General features: G+C 41.6%; 1 protein-coding gene across 3 annotated transcripts in view; it reads left to right on the top strand.

Annotated features, from left to right (window-relative positions):
- The window catches only part of card11 (caspase recruitment domain family, member 11), a 31,399-nt gene extending 13,534 nt beyond the window's left edge, over positions 1–17,865 (top strand). Inside the window, exons 7-24 of one of the 3 annotated variants that reach the window (XM_061712051.1) lie at positions 122–268; positions 1,625–1,750; positions 2,019–2,213; positions 4,014–4,169; positions 4,925–5,167; positions 5,266–5,372; positions 5,479–5,519; positions 5,629–5,740; positions 5,832–6,033; positions 8,249–8,375; positions 8,544–8,787; positions 8,961–9,045; positions 10,993–11,088; positions 11,190–11,307; positions 14,760–14,942; positions 15,466–15,587; positions 16,965–17,080; positions 17,526–17,865. In XM_061712051.1, coding sequence (XP_061568035.1) covers positions 122–268; positions 1,625–1,750; positions 2,019–2,213; positions 4,014–4,169; positions 4,925–5,167; positions 5,266–5,372; positions 5,479–5,519; positions 5,629–5,740; positions 5,832–6,033; positions 8,249–8,375; positions 8,544–8,787; positions 8,961–9,045; positions 10,993–11,088; positions 11,190–11,307; positions 14,760–14,942; positions 15,466–15,587; positions 16,965–17,080; positions 17,526–17,730 — 2,625 coding nt within the window. In that variant the 3' untranslated portion in view covers positions 17,731–17,865. Of the gene's footprint in view, positions 1–121; positions 269–1,624; positions 1,751–2,018; positions 2,214–4,013; positions 4,170–4,924; positions 5,168–5,265; positions 5,373–5,478; positions 5,520–5,628; positions 5,741–5,831; positions 6,034–8,248; positions 8,376–8,543; positions 8,788–8,960; positions 9,046–10,992; positions 11,089–11,189; positions 11,308–14,759; positions 14,943–15,465; positions 15,588–16,639; positions 16,914–16,964; positions 17,081–17,525 lie in introns of those variants that run through there. The other 2 variants (XM_061712052.1, XM_061712053.1) reach the window with 2 other exon arrangements.
- The last annotated feature ends 1,008 nt before the right edge of the window (positions 17,866–18,873 follow it).

Below are 18,873 nucleotides of genomic sequence, written 5' to 3'. Positions count from 1 at the left end.
TCGTTTTTATTTAGTTCAGTTAACGAAATAGTTTTTTCAATTTTAGTTTTCGTTATTTCATTCTTTTTCGTGAACGATAATAACTCTGATACTGAGTGCCGTGTGTGTGTTTGGTACCCAGCCCGGCCCCTTGCCAGCGTCAGACAAGGCTATTCTTGACATTTTGGAGCATGACAGACAGGAAGCTCTGGAAGACAGACAGGATCTGGTCAACCGCCTCTACAACCTGCATGAAGAAGTCAGACAAGCAGAAGAACTACGAGATAAGGTCTCACACACACACACACACACACACACACACACACACACACACACACACACACACACACACACACACACACACACAACACACACACACACACACACTCACACACACACACACACACACACACACACACACACACACACACACACACACACACACACACACACACACACACACACACACACACACACACACACACTCACACACACACACACACACACACACACACTAGGCATGGGGCGATATACGATATTATCGTATATCTCGATAAAAAACGGCCGCGATAACGTTATCGTGGGGTACTGTAATTATCGCCAAATTTTTAATTTTTTTTTTTTTTTTTTTTTTGTCACACAAGGCTACCAGCCAGGTAGAAGCCAGTGTTATTTTTTTCATGTATTTTATTAATATTATTTATTATTATTATTTATTTAATATATTTTCAGAGAGTAGTACAATCCGTGTGCATTTGACTACTGTGGCACTTTATTTTCACTCAATCTTTGTGTTGGCCATGCAGCTTTTGTTTTGTATACTACAGAGCAGTGCCTTTATTTTATTATTTTTCCAGAGAGCCGTACTAAGTAGCAGGCAGCCAGCCACTGTTAAAGTTTCAGAGAGTAATACAATCAGTGTGCATTTGGCTCTACTTTGTCACTTTATTTCTATTTGTCACTTATTTCTTTCGACTCTCAGGGAAGTATTTTCTTACAAAAAAAGAAAGTTCAAATAAGTACCGGTACTATAGTTTACACTTTGTAATGCATAACGTTTACAGTACACTATTTGTTCTCTACCTCAAGTGTCACTGTGTTGAGAATGATTTGAGAATAAATGTTCTGAAGGAACCAGTGAATCCACGGTTAGTGTTTTTCCTTGCATTTTAAGAATTTTATAAGCGACACCCTAATATCGTGATAATATCGTAATCGTGATATTTTTGTCCACTAATATCGTGATATGAAATTTTCATATCGTCCCATGCCACACACACACACACACACACACACACACACACACACACACACACACACACACACACACACACACACACACACACACACACACACACACACACACACACACACGCCATTCACAAGTACACATCATGCCGGAGGTCAGACACGGGGGAGGCAGAGGAGTGAAAGAAGTGAAAGCAGTGAAAGGAGTGAAAGGAGTGGCCGTGTGACTAAACACCGGCTGATGAGACGTGTGACTGTGCAGCACCGAGCGGCTGGGAAAGCCGCTCCGACAGAAGCTCAGAGACGTGGGATGTGGTTGTCTTCCTTTTTTTTCTGCTGGACCTCAGTAACACCGTGGGGTTGCGTTATGTGTGTGTGTGTGTGTGTGTGTGTCTAGTATTTGGAGGAGAAGGAGGAGCTGGAACTGAAGAGCTCCACACTGCAGAAGGACTGTGTGATGTATCGCAACCGCATCAACACCATCTCTGCTCAGCTGGACGAGGTGGAGAAGGAGAGGGACCAGGTGAGGACGTGCACACCCTCACGCACATCTGTACTGCCCAGTTTCCCACACAGTCATGCACCCAGACAGCTGGAGAGCATTATCTATTCACACCCACTCCCCCACCTGCAGATCTGGAAGGTCTCACGGTGTTCTCACAAGTCCGTATCAAGGTTCAGAAATGTTGATGCAGACTCAGAGACTATCTTCCGGCGCAGCTGCGCTAGAGATTGCCCCCAAACGTCCTTCAAGGTCTCTCCCCCTCACAACAGTGTTTCTGCTCCCGCAGGCGTTCCGGGCCAGAGACGAGGCCCAGCACCACTTCTCTCAGAGTCTCGTGGACAAAGACAAATACCGCAAGCAGATCAGGGAGCTGGAGGAGAAGAGCGATGAACTCCAGATCGAGATCGTCCGCAAGGAGGCCAAGCTGGTGACGCTGGAGTGTCGCCTTCGGCGGATGTCCAAGGACGCCGTCTCGGAGCAGGTCAGACACAGCAGAGCAAACGAGGAGCTGTGGCTCATGTTCATGCTTGATCGTCACATTTCATCTGGAGACGCATCTTTTAATATGACATATAACATAAAGAGAGTAGAAAGACCATCACACGGGTGCTGTGAGCCAGTACAGACGGGGAATTCACATTTTTTATCTTAATTTATATGAAATCCAATTCAGAAAAAGCTGGCATGCTAGGTAACATGTAAATAAAGGTGGAATGTAGGAATCTGAAAATCTCATCAACCCATATTTTATCCACAATAGAAGATCAAAAAAAACATTTGTGGGACATTTTGTCATTTCATGAAAACTTTTAGCTTGTTTTGACTTTAAAAGCACCAACAGTTGATAAGAATATTGGTGTGTCTGGGAACTGAGGAGACGAGTAGCTGGAGTCTCAGGAGAGGGTTTGAACAGCTCAGCTGTCCTGGCTCCTCTGTTGTTGTTCCCCTCCTTTCACGATACGCCAGATGTTTTCATCTGGTTGGAGGTCTGGACTGGAGGACGGCAGGTTCAGTACCCAGTTATTACAGCGTTGCCTTGCTGAAAGATACAAGGCTTTACCTGAGCAGAACATTGTCTGGATGGGAGCATATTTTGCTCTTAAACTCAGTACTGGAGTTGAGGGGGGATGAGGGGGGATGGCATCCCCCCTGAAATAAAAACGGTCAAAATCATCCCCCCTGTAAAACTGCCATCCCCCCTTTCCATCCCTTATGTCATTTCATCAATGAATGTGGTTTTACTGCTATTTCAACATTTAGAGTCATCACAAGAAAAATAACACCAGAAAAATAACTTATTTGACAATTTTCACCTGTTTCAGGTAAATTTTCACTTAAAATAAGTAGAAAAATCTGCCAGTGGGACAAGATTTATCTTCTTATTAGAAGCAAAAAAATCTTGTTCCACTGGCAGATTTTTCTACTCATTTCAAGTGAAAATCTACTTGAAACAGGTGAAAATTGATGTTTTTTTCCAGTGATGAGTCTTGTTTTAAGTGTAATGAGATTTTTTTACTAAAATGAGACATTTTAACTAGAAATACGACAAATATTCTTGTTAAGATTTTGAGTTTTTGCAGTGATCCATTTTACTTATCCTGCGAAGGACAGAGTCATATTGATAAGTTCAGAAAACAGTTTTTTATTTTTGTGTTTTGATGTATTTGATATAAGCCCAGTGGATATTTAAAGCTTACAGAAGGCTGCATTTAACTGCTGCTATGTCATTCCTGCTGTATTTCTGCAGGTGTTTTGGTCAGTGCTATTATTTGTAATATATTATATTATTTGTAATCAGCACAAATTATCTGTCCCCATATGATAAAATCCACCATCCCCCCTGATTTCTTTTACAACTCGAGTACTGCTTAAACCTGAATATAGCGTTCAACATTAATGTTTCCTTTCTAGATGGGACAGCTGTGCATTTCATAGGCGCTAATGAACCTGGGACACTGAAAACAAGATGTTTTTAGACTTTCCCTCAGCCCGTTTTAAATGAGCTTCTGCCTTAAAGAAGACAGAGGTGTTTCTGCATCAGCAAATCTGATCTCTATTACATAATTATCACTTTCAGCATCTGATACTTCTTTTCTGTTCTGTTGTAGATTAAATATGGGTTTATGAGATTTGCGTATCATCGTGTTTCTGTTTCTTATATACATTTTACACGGTGTGCCAACTATTTAGGATTTTTGGTTGTACAATTAAAAACCGTGTGTATTTAATAAGTTATCACTATCAAGGTAAACCCACTTTATATTTGCCTCTGCCTTTGCAGAGTTTACCGCGAGACCTTCCTCCAACCATCATCTCTCAGGTGGAGGATTTTAAACCGGGGCAGGGCCAGTCAGAGTGGTCCAGTGACGAGTCTCATGAGGAGAAGTCTCAAGCTCCGAAGCCTCGGCTGACGCGCAGACCCAACCTGAAAGAAAGGGTCAGCTTTCCCCTGCTTTTATTCAGTGTCGGAGCTACTTATTACTTACTAATTTCTGCTGCAGGATCTGAGAGTGACAGGGAAGAGCTGCTCTCTCATTATTAGCCTAACATGTCCTCTGAGGTGGAGCAGCCAATCACACGCTGACCCTATAATGGTCACATGTTCCACACTTTTAACAGAAAGCCCTTCCTCTGTTGTACATTTCCGGAATAGCTTATTTACAGGACTGTCTCAGAAAATTAGAATATTGTATAGTTCTTTATTTTCTGTAATGCAATTAAAAAAACAAAAATGTCCTACATTCTGGATTCATTACAAATAAACTTAAATATTGCAAGCCTTTTATTATTTTAATATTGCTGATTATGGTTTACAGTTTAAGATTAAGATTCCCAGAATATTCTAATTTTTTGAGATAGGATATTTGATTTTTCTTAAGCTGTAAGCCATGATCAGCAATATTAAAATAATAAAAGGCTTGCAATATTTCAGTTGATTTGTAATGAATCCAGAATGGATGAAATTTTTGTTTTTGTAATTGCATTACAGAAAATCACAATATTCTAATTTTCTGAGACAGTCCTGTATAATATATCATGTAAAGAGGTATAATCATAGCGGGAGGATACTTTATTCTTTATAATACATCAAGTGTCTGCTAATGTCACTTATTTTTCTTTTCAGCCCTTTAATAAGAGCAGATTTATGCTGTGCATCAGTCGCTCATCTGGGCTTTGACCTTTGTCCTTCAGCACAGAGCCAAGTCTCCAGTCTGTTTGCTCAAGGACCTTCAAGCCAGTCCAGCTCCAGCGTCTGTCAACGGAGACTTACTGGATATTCAGATGCCAAACTACCAAATCAGCAGCTCAGTCCCCACGTCCCCCAGCTTCATGATGTCCCCGACGTACCCATTCTCCGCTCCGCCTCCGCTCCCCTCCTCCCCGTCTCCCTCCCTGCTGCTGTTTGCCGCCGCCGAGCAGACCCGGCCCAACATGGTGAGACGGAGCTCTCTGTCCTCGTCTCTGGTCTCCTACTGATGTCTTTTGCTCGCTGCGACTGGAGTAACTTCTCCTCTCTTTTCTGAACTCTCCAGCTGCGTAACCGTAACGACAGCATCCTGTCCATACTCCCAGAACCGCCTGAAAAAGCATCGCTGTATCGCCGGGAGCGGGAGAAGGAGCACGACTTCCAACCCCGCAGGTACCAGACGGATGAACTTTTATCTTCTTTTAGGACTTTGCTCTGGTTTTTATTTGAATCCCTGTTATGAGCAGTCTCAGAATAGTCTGATGTTTGTCTGTTTTAGCCTCTCAGACTTTGATAGCGACAACATGGAAGTGGAGGGAGGTAATGTCCTTTTACTGCCTTCTCAGAAATAACACAAGTGTTATTCATCCCAATGACTCTTTTTGTAATTTATGAATCTTTTTGTCTATTGTTGTTCTGATCTCCTCAGAGGACGGTCCCAACTCTGTGGTCTCATCCTCATCCTCCCATCAGTCTGAAGGGGTGGACACTTATGATCTGGAGCAGGTCAACAACATCTTCAGAAAACTCTCCCTGGAGCGGTAAGATCCAGCTACTCGAAAATAACTGCAGTCCGTCTGAACGTGCTTCCTACTAAAACACTAAAACACGGCGCTTCCTGTTGGCGTGCAGGCCGTTCCGCCCGTCCCTGTCCTCCTTCTCCAGGATCAGCTCCACCGTGAAGCCGGTGCAGCAGCTTTCTCTACTGGGCGACAACTTGCTGAAGGACATGGCTCTGGTGGGCGGCAACGACAGCGGGATCTTCGTCTCATCCGTCCAGCCGGGATCCAACGCGGACAAGGCGGGGCTCCGAGAGGGCCACCATCTTCTCCTGGTACGGAGTTAGATAACTGAATACTTGTTCAGTGAATTAAACCTCCCAGTGGAGGTTAAACTAAGGAATTATGGAAATATTCTAATTTAGAAATATAGCAGATGAATTATTAGGAGTATTTTGGGGGTGAATTAATGGAAAGCAACTGACAAATTGTGGTTTTAGTTTAGTTAGTTTAGTTTATTTTGTTTTGATCATTTACATTTTAAGATGTTTGCATATACACACTGTATATGTATACACACAGGTATAAATATATATATTATATATATGTACACATTTCCTTTTTTTTTTTTTTTGACCAAAAAGGTATAGGCTGAAGTGTCATGGCTTATTTTGCCTATCCTTTTCAACAAAAGGCAGACTTCAGAAACAAAAAGATACTAAACGAACGAACAAAACAAAGAAAATGAACAAAGAAAATGAACAAAGAAGAGAAGAAAATAAATGTGGTCACTCACGATTGAGGACAGCTGCAGGAGGAAAGTTGCATAATTTAGACAGTTTAATATGAAGATAATTTATATTAGTGTTCTATCTTTATCTATTATTTTAGATTTATAATTTATAATTTGTAAATTGAGCTACTTTTTTTTTAGTTCCTCATCCAGGCGGTTCCATAGTTTCACCCCTTCAACACTGATACACCTTGACATTTTTTTTGTTCTTGGCCATTTCTGCTGATTTGTCCTTTGCAAAAATAAATATGAAAATTTCACAATTTCACAACTCAGTGTAGAAATTGAGCCAAATTTGCGTTGAATGTGATTGTTAAAGCCAAAATCATGCTCAAAGATGCTTTTTTTTGTCTGATTAAATTCACCATTTTAGGCTGAGCTGACATTTTTCGTATTTCCAGTGAACGCTCTTCCGTTCTGATGCGGTTAGTTCCCACATTTTGCTGGTGTCAGGCCGAACACGTCCTCCACGGGAAATGATGTCGGTTGGGAGGATTACAAAATAATCAAAAATTGAAAAGATTTTGAAAGTAAATGAAAAACTCCAGTACAAAGCTGCAGGCAGTATTTATACAGCACATCTCCAGACAGACGTTTGGAGACACGGTAACATCTCATATGTACGTGAAACATCCATAAACCATCAGGGCGTAGCTGTCACAGACTTGCTGGAGGGTAGTGCACACGCGGCCCGCCAGTAAACCTACGTGTCCTTTAAGTCTACACAGACTCAAGTATGGATTATTCATCGGTTACATAAACCTCCCGTCACCCACTGGAATGTTTCAAGGCAGGCAAACAACTACTCTTGGCGTTTCCCTGGAGCGGATCTTTGTGTTCTGCATACTGATTTTAACAGCAGATGCTCTTTCTGACACAAACCTCCAGGCTTGGGATGGGCACAGTGACCTGGGACCCCTTAATGGCTGTTTTCATTTTTCAACGGTGTCATTACGGGGATCAGTGTAACTGCCCAGGCAGGTGACAGGCCGGGGATCAGTCCAGCAGTCTTCCGGTCGGGGGGGAAACCCGCTGTACCCACTTTTCAACGGCCACCTCAGCCAGCCACTTTTATACACTGCAAAAACTCAAAATCATACCAGGAATATTTGTCTTATTTCTAGTTAAAATGTCTCATTTTTAGTCAAAAAAAATCTCATTACACTTAAAACAAGACTCATCACTGGAAAAAATAACAATTTTCACCTCTTTCAAGTAAATTTTCACTTGAAATAAGTAGAAAAATCTGCCAGTGGGACAAGATTTATCTTGTCATTACAAGCAAAAAAATCTTCTTCCACTGGCAGATTTTTCTACTTATTTTAAGTGAAAATGTACTTGAAACAGGTGAAAATTGTTATTTTTTTTCCAGTGATGAGTCTTGTTTTAAGTGTAATGACTTTTTGACTAAAAATGAGACATTTTAACTAGAAATACGACAAAAATTCTTGTTAAGATTTTGGGTTTTTGCAGTGCACATTTGAGATTTCAAACTGGCTGGTTTCTAACAGGCTCTCAGACAAAAGTTAAAACACAGACAAAAGAGAAAGAAAAGACACAACAAAAAAGTGAGAACCTGCTAGATTTCTCCATGTAAACATTCATGAGCTCAGTTTCACGTGTTCGGGCATCCCAGGACAATTATTTATTTATTAATTATCTATAAGAAGATCTTTTTTAAGAAAATGTAAAAAATGCAAAAAACCAAACCAATACAGTTTCTAAGGATGTGTTTTGTGCTCTGATTGGTTAACCAGCTTGAGGGCTGCATACGAGGAGAAAACCAAAACGTTTCCCTGGATACCAGCACGCAGGAGGAAGCCCACTGGACGCTGCAGCACTGCTCTGGATCTATCAAACTGCACTTTCGAGCTAATTTTGACGGTAAGTGATGTTGGACTTAGGTAAAGAGTAACTGCATCTTTGGTTATTAGAGGTGGAGCGTCAAGAGCCAGGAAGAGGTCTAGTTGTCCTCCATCAAAGCTCTCAGGATTATCAGTTGCTAACGGGCCACTCTGGACCAGATGAAGTCAGCTGTGCTCTCATCTGCAGCGTATCGCCGTCTCCAGAGGGATCTGGTGGACGGCACGTTGGCTTCTGGCGACTCCTTTTACATCCGGGTCAACCTCAACATCTCTGGCCAGTCAGACAGCTGCTCTTTGAGTGTGCACTGCGATGAAGTGGTGCACGTGCTGGACACCCGGCACCAGGGCCTCTGCGAGTGGCTGTGCGCCCGCGTGGACCCCTACACGGGAACCGACACGCCTGAGCGCGGCACCGTACCCAGCAACTCACGGTAAACACACACCCAGGAGCTTTTCCCTTCCTGAGCTCCATCCATATTCTGTGTCTGCAACTGAGAAGCACAAGATTTGAGATGTGTGTGTTTATGTGTGTGTGTGTGTGTGTTTGTGTGTGTGTGTGTGTGTGTGTGTTTGTGTGTGTTTTTATAAATGTGTGTGACTGTAGAGCACAGCAACTACTCTTGGTGAAGATCCAGAAGTTGGTGTATCGAGGGGGAAGAGAAGAAAATGAAAGTCGCCGTAACAGCAGGGTAAGAACCTATGAGCTTCTTCCTTCTTTATTTAAATGTTATCAGTATTTGCATTTTTGTTTTTGATCTATTGGGACATTTTTGGAATGTTACTATTCTGTCCTTCTGTCAACACTGACACTGAAATTTCAGCTGTTACACATCTCCGTTACTCTCTATCACTTCAGCAAACAGGTCTGAAGGTGTGCAACAGTATTATTTTTTGTTTCAAAAAGGAGGTCAGGGGGTCAGGAATGCAGAGCAGCCGGTCCAGCAGCACACATAACTCAAAGGCCAGGCCTCTCCTATGTGTAATGTGTGCATGCATGTGTAATACGTGTGCACACAGGCCTTCGTGTTGTGTGCAGAATTTGATTCTGCATCGTCTTGCTGAAACGTGGAAGGATTACCCTTGAAAAGATGTGGCTTTAAAGGTGTTGCTTTTTTGCAATAATGCTTTCAGCACAGAGGTGTAAATTACATTTGTCAGTAGTTACATTTCCATTACCCCTGGATTTGTGCAAAACCTAAATATTGCAAAGAAAACCAGTAATAGAGATACGGAAAAAGAAGTAGGGGAGTTGCACTCATACACAGAAAAGCCCCCCTTAAATTGAAGCACCAGCCCCCCTGCAGCAAATCTTTATTTGTTTTGTGAAAAAGTGTAATAGAAATCCACCTGGTGGTAGTCGTACAACCCCACACCATCACAGAGCCCGGCCTTTGAACTCTCTGGATAATCCTCTTGGGCATCTGTTTCCCCAAAAAGAAAAGGAAAAGAGCACAGCAAACATCTCTGAGTGAAGGTCCATCCTAGGAGATGTTGATGCAACTGCTGGATAATGTTGACATAATGCTTCTTTTCTGCAGGGTAAAGTTTAAAGTATTATGAATTGATGCACCTTTTAAATTGTGATGTCTATCAAGGTTTCCCAAACAGTCCTTTGCAGATGTGGTTATATCAGCTACTGATGAATGATGGTTCTTGGTTCGGTGTCCAGCTTAAGTTTGCACCCTTGTCCTCGTTTTGCTCTAAAATTGCTCCTGAATCACAGAATCATTCAATGATATTATGCACTGCAGAAGGAGAAATGTCCTTCAGCTTTTGTCAGAGTAATATTGACGGAACATTTTAATAGTTTTCTTATGGATTTGTGAACAAAGTAGAGATCCTCTTCCCATCTCTGCTCCTCCGAGGCTCAGCCTTTCATGGAAACTGTTTAATCCAAAATCCTCATCAAAATCCCCAGCTGACATCACATTGTTTTCTTTATTTTACCACCCTAATATCACTAAATTGCACCTGTACTACCATGTCACAGGTCTGCAAGGCAACAATGGATGAATATTAATAAATTAAATGAAGTTGATAAGAAAAAACATTACATTTAGAATAGAATAATAGAATAGTAGACTTTATTTATCTCCCAGAGGAGAAATTCAGTCGTGCAGCCGCCAAAAACACACACACGCTTTATACAAAAAATTTAAAATAGAAATAACCATAAATAGATAAATAATAAAAAAGAGCAATATCAAAAGTAGAAAAAGACTATGTACAAGAGAGAAAAAAAGTAGTAAACACCAAATAAACAGATAATATTTACAAAATATTTACAAATATTTCCAAAAATACGTGAGGTATTAGTGGTTATTGCACTTTTAAAGAGACAGGTTTATTGCACAAGGGTGCACAATTTTCAATTTACAATTTCATTTCATACATTTCATCGTCTTTTTGTTTTTCTCCTCACATTTTCCATATTGTCCTGGTTTTATCTGGGTTTCTGGTGATTAATTCTAGATATTTATTTTGTAAATTCAGTTTTATATCCTCACCATAGATTAAGTTTGATTATAAATTGAATTTAAATGTAATATTTTGAGCTGCATACTGGCTCCTCTAATCTGTACAAGTATTGCTGAGCTGTGTGCTGAGGTGTTTGAAGAGTGTTCATGTCTGTCCAGAACAACTTAGGGCCAGAAGAAGCCAGTCCCAGCCTTGACCCTAAGGCCAGCCCACGCCTGTCTCGAGCCTCCATCTTCCTCACTCAGATACTGCAGGTACAAAGTCAAAACCAACCTAAAGCTCCTCACCGCAACCCTCTCTTTTTCTTATTTAAATTAACACCAATTCTGTGGTCTGCATGTGGTTGTATTTCTAGTTTGTCAGCAGGGTGGACATCAAGTACAAGCGCATGAACAGCAATGAACGTGTGAGGCTCATCAACTCTGGTAGCTCAACGCTACCCAGACAAGGCTTGGACACGCTCAGACCCGAAGGTGAGCTCGGCTCAGACAGTAGGAGGCAAATGGGAAATGAAAGCCGCTCAAAAAGAAAGATCTGAGAGGGGGAAGAGAGGGACGTTTCAGGGGAGCTTTGAGGGAAAATCAGTGAAAGAGTGCGATGAGAGCTGACGGTAAAAAGTCACCTGGTGAAAGTGCTGAATTGTGTCGACTAAATTGTCCCATAATCTGCAATTAGCTGACCTCTCTGCTGTCATGAGAACATTGACGCGTCTTAGCAGAAGCAGCTGAAGTGTCTCAGCACCGATGTGAAGACGAGAGAAGGTGCAAAGAAAGGCATGAAACTGAGATGTGACAGATCAGACTCGCCTCCAGAGGTGACAGAAAGAAGAAAATGGTGTAAAATAAGCTGAAGGGGGATAAACATGGGGGTAGGGGGAGGTGTCACAGTTTGACGAGTCTACCAGTTGATCTGAACGTGTGAAAAACAGGCTCTGAGGGGCTGATCATTTTAAATATAAAACTTAAGATACAAAAAACACAATTGTTTATCTTATAATATCTTTAAAGTGATTTTTCTGACAAAATCTGATCCAAGAAGTTCTGATACCCAAGAGCAGAATCTCTTAAAGTCAAATAATTCACAACTGTTTGAAAATTGTTTTATTATAATTACTAAGTTGATGAACTTATGAACTGTAGTAAGCTGTAGTAAGATTTATAAATACTAAAGAGGAAACTGAATCCAGGTGTGCTCACTGAGGCTGAACTGAGCACACCAGTGATTTCTAATGAACTCAGGTGCAAGAACAAGGTTTTATAAAACGACCTAAAACAGGAACCTTCTCCTCAAGAATAGCTTGATTTGTGACCAGTTATAATATCTGAAAGCTAGAATCAGCAAGAGTTGGCGGTGACATTAATAAAGAACATCTGAGTCATGGAAAAAGAAAAAGAAGAAAAGTTCACCCTCTTTTAGCACCGTATTCTATCATCCTTACTGATTTGATAAAAAACGAATTATTATGTAGGAGAGCATGCGGACTGATCTTTATCAGCAGTAGTTTGAGGTAACTGTTTCCTGTGTGACGTTATCAGCGTCTCATATCACTGCGGAGAAATTTTCGCCCACTCTTCTTAACAATGTTGCTTTCGTTAATTGAGATGTGCAGATTCTCGTGTGTGCACAGCTAGCTCCGTCACAGCCTCGCAACTAGGTTGAGGTCTGAACTTTGACCAATTCCTTGAGTCTTTTCTTTTTTTCCGCTCTTCTGTTGTAGATTTCTTGCTGGGTTTGGGTCCATGGTCCAGCTTTAGCGGTCAGACTGATGGTTTCACATTTAACTCCTGAGTTCATGGTCGGCTCAGGCCTTGTGCCTGCAAAACAAGTCACGACCCCTTAAACCAGCAGGCTTAGACACTGGTGTGATGTTCTGGTGCTGAAAGGCTGCGTTTACGGTAGTTTCTGTTTGTCGTTGCACTGAACATTATGGGAAATCATTTTACTGTGGTCTCATTTGTCTAAACCACACTGTTGCAGAAGTCTTGTGGTTTTGCAACTGTGTAAACGTAACCAATAGTTACAATTACACCTGGGTTCAAGTTTACATACCGGTACATGCCATGTTGTCATTAGATATCGGAGACTCTTCAGGCAACCCTGTCTGACAGGCCACACTTGTTTATTATTCTAAGTTGTGCTGTCACTTTTACAATACATGATAGTACACGCTAACTCAGGCCTGAAGACTCTGATGAACTGATGTAACTCTTGTTTTTTTGCAAACTTTCTGAGCATTGCACGCTGTGAAATGTTAACTGACTCCACTTATAGATTAACTTTCTAACTTCAGTATGTTGTTTGGGAATTATTTTGTTACTAGATGAATGCGCAACAAGTACTTATATCTTTTCCTTTTGGCATTGAGTGTGTTTACATGCATAACAGCACCTCAGTGTTCTTCAGATTACGGCTGAATAAGAAACTAATGGCAACTTTATTCCAGCCGTCGTAGAGACGTGTAAACATCTTGACTGCAGTAGAACATCCTGTTGGATTTCACAGCATCTTTGACGCCAAGTAGCTTCCACCTATGGCAGTATTAAAATGTTTAAGCATGATATGTACGAAACAAAAATAAAAAGCACTAAACATGAGAAGCATTTGGTAACTCTAATGTTTAATGTGTAACTATACCAATAAACTCGTGTTTGGTGCCCAGGTGAAGTTCTGTTACTCAGAGTTCAGCGAGCCCGACCAGAAATGGTCCCTGGCTTCACGCAGTTAAGTTAAATCTTATCTGACATCCAAACCGTAGCTTAGTAGACTGCTAGCTTCCTTTTCTTAGCAGCGTGGGTTCCCTCGAACGGTGGGAGCAGACGATGAAGAGACACCCCGTCAATCAAACCGTGCATTATAACATATAAACCAGAAATATGAAATGAATATTCCTGAAGCTACTCATGTAAACACCTTAATGGGAATACTGTCTAATTTAGAAGAAGGACACTAAATAGATTATTATTATTATCCATGTTAATATAAACGCCTGAATGTTCCAAATAAGGTCTGCACACCTGCTGATAAGTCCATCGCCAAGGGATGACGATTAGCAGCAAGTCCTAATCAGTAGCGGGGTATTTGGTATTGAAAGCATTTCTTTTTGGCTTTATTTTGTTGAATAAATAATGTGATCGTGGAAGAACAAACAGTTATATGTTGTTATTCGTCTGCATACTTCACCTTGAATGTTTCAACTTGTGAATAATGATTTTCCCTGTAAATGTAATGACTCTGAATTGTTTGGAAATGGTTTCATCATTCTTCCCAGATTGATGGGCAACAATAATTGCTTGTCTGAGATAGCTGCTGATGTCTTTCTTCTTTGACATTTTGTTAAGAAACACCCGAAGTTCTTGATACCAGCAGACTTAAGAAACTCCTGCTTGTCTATGAAGTAGTAGTTTTTTAATTCATTTTCTTTTGCTCTTTTAACACAAAGATTACAATACAAAGTAAATTTTTGATCAGACTTAAGAATTTGTTCGTCTCGGAGAGGAACTAGTATTCTTGGTATCATCCGGACCAGAACAGTCCTGGAGTACAGAGAAATGCTGATGCTGTGGTGTGCATGAGGGTAAAAAATCATGCGGGAATACAAGACGTTTTGTTTGATGGCACCATGGATGCCTGTGGATATGTCAAAATAACGTCTGACAAGGTTCTGACAGACTCCCGGTCTGCAGAGGCTTGGCGGGGGAGGAATATTTCTTTGAGGTATTTTCAAACGGGAAGCTATGTCAGAGAAACTCCTCCAGCAAAAAGCAGCTTGTTATGATTTGACAAGAACACAGTTGTGGGGAAATACACTAATCTCCAACTCGTACGTTTTGTAAGCCCTGTTGAGCAATTTTAAACCACTTGTCTTTCTATTTATGTTCTTACAATTGTGTTCCTCTCTTTGTTCTCGTTCCTCGACTGTAAACAGATGCCTCCGACCCGGACAATGAGTTGAGCCGAGGCATCAACCTGATTCCCTACAGTCCCGTCACCCCTCAGCGGACCCAGAGGAGACGACCGGTTCTGTTCACGCCCACTGCACTAGCCAAAACCATTATCCAGAAAATACTGAACATGGGAGCTGCCATGGACTTCAATATCTGCAAACCAGGTCGGTGTGTAGCGTGCCGCGTTATCTAGCTAGTTTAATCCCAGTGGGTATTGTGACTCAAACCAGGAGAGAGATGTGTGGCAGGTGACTATAAGGGGGAGAGGAGGGGAGAGAAAGAAAGCAGTCTTGATTCAGGTCAAGTATTGTGCAACACAGTGGTGTAAATGTGAATGAGTGTAACCGGAGGACTGGAGATGGCCCAGCTGATAAACACCATGATAGTAATGAATTGCATGGCCAATGACACATAGAAGCTACAATTCTTTCTATTTAAAACAAAAAAAATGCTGAATGGACTGGGGGAAAGGGAAGTTAGACAAGTATCTGTTGCAAAGACACGAACATCTGGTGAGTCAAGACTTTGTGTGATGTAGTTACGTGAATAGTTTCCAGAGCGAAAAACCTCAGGTTTCTGTTCCTTTTGAAAATCGTGTTGTAGTGATTAACAAATGAGCACCGTTTAATGTTCTGCCTTTCTGGGTCGTCATTTTACAATACTGTTCTGTTCTTTTGTGCTTTGTAGACACTCTTACCAAAGAGGAGTTTCATCTGAAGCAGAACGTGGAGCCCTTCATTCACTACAAAGAGAAACAGGCCACATTTGAATGCATCACCAGAGAAAACATCGAGGCTGTCGCTGCCAAAGTAGGTTCTTACTGATGTGTGTGCGTGTGTGTGCGTGCGTGCGTGCGTGCGTGCGTGCGTGTCGTTTTCCAAATTCATATACTGCATACCAAACACAACACAGTATATATGTTGTAAGAGCAGATTACAAGGTGCTGATTGGCTTCAGTGTGACGGTGAATCCTATTTAGTCCGTGAACCTTTGTTGGCTCACCAGGTGTGTTTCCGACTGGCAGGAGGAAACGGTTTTTGACCGCACGCACGCACGTATGCACGTCATGCCGTACCGGGCTGATGTATGTCTGTAACTTGCAAACTGGATTATGTGAGTGTAAAATAAATGTATATTGTGCATCGCAAAGAAAGTTTAAGTGGACATTCATTCATCATGCACCTGGCATATTAAAAGTAAGCGCGTAAAAAAGGTTCTTCTGTCGAAATACACCTCAGTGGCTTAAAGCGTTGGCTTAGCTTCTACAATTCAAGTCAAAAACTGTTTCCTCCTGCCAGTCGGAAACACACCTGGTGAGCCAACAAAGGTTCAAAGCGTTGGCTTAGCTTCTACATATGTAGTATGTACTGCTCTAGTCCCTTTTTTGCAGCCGTTGGTGCGTAGTATACCATTGTGAATGCAATTATCTGGGACATATGATTATGGCATGTGGCCATAATCCGACTACAGGGATTGGCTTTTGCTGTAGTGACTTGTCAGTTGCATACTTGCATTTTCCGTATGCACCAAACCATCTGGGTTTATTGTTTTATTTTACCACTAACAGTACAAGTGTTTCCACACTGGATCCTACATTTCGGCAGTAGTTCTAGCCATCTAGTATGTGCTTTACTACGCACGCACTGCATTAGATAAGACGTACCACATTCTAGGCTGGTAGTCGCCAGAACGTAGGATGCTTTTATAGTAAAAGTTATACTGATTACACCATAACTGAAGTTGGGTTGGGACACACGGAGAGGAGGGATCATAGATACACTGGTGGAAGGAATGCCAGAGATGGACAAAACACAAATGTTATCAGTGATTTTAAATATTTGAACTCTGTTTCTCCGTCAAGGCTCATTGGAAGCAGCAGCGGAGCTGAACCAGAAAACCAGATTGCATCTCTGTAATTGTTCGGTGTAGCTGCACCTATTTGCCCTAAAGTCTGCCGTGTCCGAGTTCCCTTCTAGTCTGCTGACGTTTCCCCTCTTAACAAATCTCAAGCTTTTGTATCTAAAATATTGTGTTAAACAACAACTCCCAGCATCTAGACAGTTGAAGTTAACTAACAGGTTGCAACTCATTAGTTGAACATGTTAATGGCACATCATTGACATCAATTTGATGTTTCAAGATCCGAGCTTGTTTTTAAAGGTTTTATTTTCCTGTCTCGTCACTAGGGAAAACACTGCCTGCTGGAGGCTGAGCTGAGCTGCGTCAAGGACCTTCTGCGGAGGGAAATATACCCGATCATCATTTACGTCAAGATCTGTGAGAAAAATGTCAAAAAATTAAGGTAGGCCTCACCACCCTAAATCACTGCCATCTTCAGATAAACCGCACCGCTGCACACCGCACTTCTTTTTCCAAATCCATTTACACGTCAGACTAAGCATGACATTTTAACTTCAGACGGGAGTTTAAACCTCTAAATACTCTTCATTTCAATTCATTCAGGTCTGCTGAGCCGGGTTTCTGTTTTCTTTTTTTAAATTCTGTACGAGATTGTTATCCGTCAGGGCCAAAAACCTATATGCTTGATGTATCTTTGGGTGCAACTGTGGCTTTAAATAGTCATTCATCACGTGAATCTTGCATTGTTTCTGAGAATTACAGCAAAGCAGGAAGGGCACTGTTGCAGAGTAGAGTGTCTAGAGGATCTCATCACAAGTGCTGGGGTTCCAAACATTACCATTCTCACCACCGCAACACTGCTTCCTTCCTGTTTCCTGTCCACACAGGAAGTTGCCTCTACGTGTGGAGTCGGAGGAGGAGTTTGTGAGGTCATGCCGGGCGAAAGAGAAGGAACTGGAGGCCGTACCCTGCCTCTACACCACGCTAGAGCCCGACGCCTGGGCCGGGACGGACGACCTGATCAAGGTCATCAAAGACCGAATACTGGACGAGCAGAAGAAGACTGTCTGGGTGGAACAGGACCTCCTGTAGTCCCAGTTGTTTGTACAAACCTTGTACATCAAACCATAATAATTTTATATTTATAGCCAGTGTAAAAAAAACCTGTCCACACTGAAACTATTGTGCACCTAAATAAATGCATTATGTGTTTTGTAAATGTGTCTCTGTGGTTTAAAATTCAAGCTGGGAAAGGGCAGGTGTTAACTTGTTGAGGCGTAACTGAGTATATACTGCCCCCGAGTGGCTCATGACAGCTATAACTTCATTACGTTCTTTTATTCAGAGTAACTTTGTGCCAAAACAACTTGCTGTGTGTGGAAACAGAAGTATGGAGGCAGAACCCCCCAGTGGCCTCTGGTCGGGGAGTTAATGTTTATGAATTTAGACTATGTCAGCTGCTGTTTTCAAAAGTTTAATCAACAAGGAGAGCAGATTTTGCTCCCACCATGTTCGTGTTTGGCCCCATATAAAAAGACATCCTTATCAATAAGTCCGTGACCCTTTTTAATCTCTGATAAATGTGTTTCTTTATCTCCAGCTTAATGGATAAAAAGCAAAAATGGACAAGCCAGAAGGGATTTAGCCAAACCTCTTACAGAAGGATACTAAATAATCTGATAATCTTCTCATCCGCATAGAAAAAAAGTGCAACAACAATATGCAAATATTTCCACTGGGGCTCATTTTAAACATATGCTGCACACAAACTACATTTATTGTACCACCTCCCCCACATTTTGCTCTGTGTAGCGGTATACAAAACTGACTTGAGCATGTGGGCGGGAGAGTGTGTTTCAGCCCCAAAATGACTGGAAGGGTACAGTTATTTTAGGTAAGTTCAACAGAATTCAGAAGTGAGAGTAAAACATGTGTGGGAGAGAAACAGAAACATGTGCTGCCCATTGAAGAAGATGCTGTGGTTCTGTGTACGTGTGTGTTTGAGGAGGAGGTTGTTTACAACATGAATCAGTTACTCCGTAGGTGCAACTTGCTGTTTGATGTCACCAGACAAAACAGTTCACACCAGTAACAGAATACCTTACACATCAGAAAACATAACAGATACCTTCAACCACATACATTTCCTAAGCACTATTTTGATCTCATTTTCAAAAGAGTCACTCTTGTTTTTTACGACGGAGTATTAGGGCCAAACTAAGACAAAAAAAATGG

The sequence above is a fragment of the Cololabis saira genome, chromosome 21 (assembly GCF_033807715.1).
Source record: "Cololabis saira isolate AMF1-May2022 chromosome 21, fColSai1.1, whole genome shotgun sequence".
NCBI lineage: Eukaryota > Metazoa > Chordata > Actinopteri > Beloniformes > Belonidae > Cololabis > Cololabis saira.
Note: the sequence above shows the minus strand (reverse complement) of the source record. Positions and strands in the feature narration are given on the sequence as shown.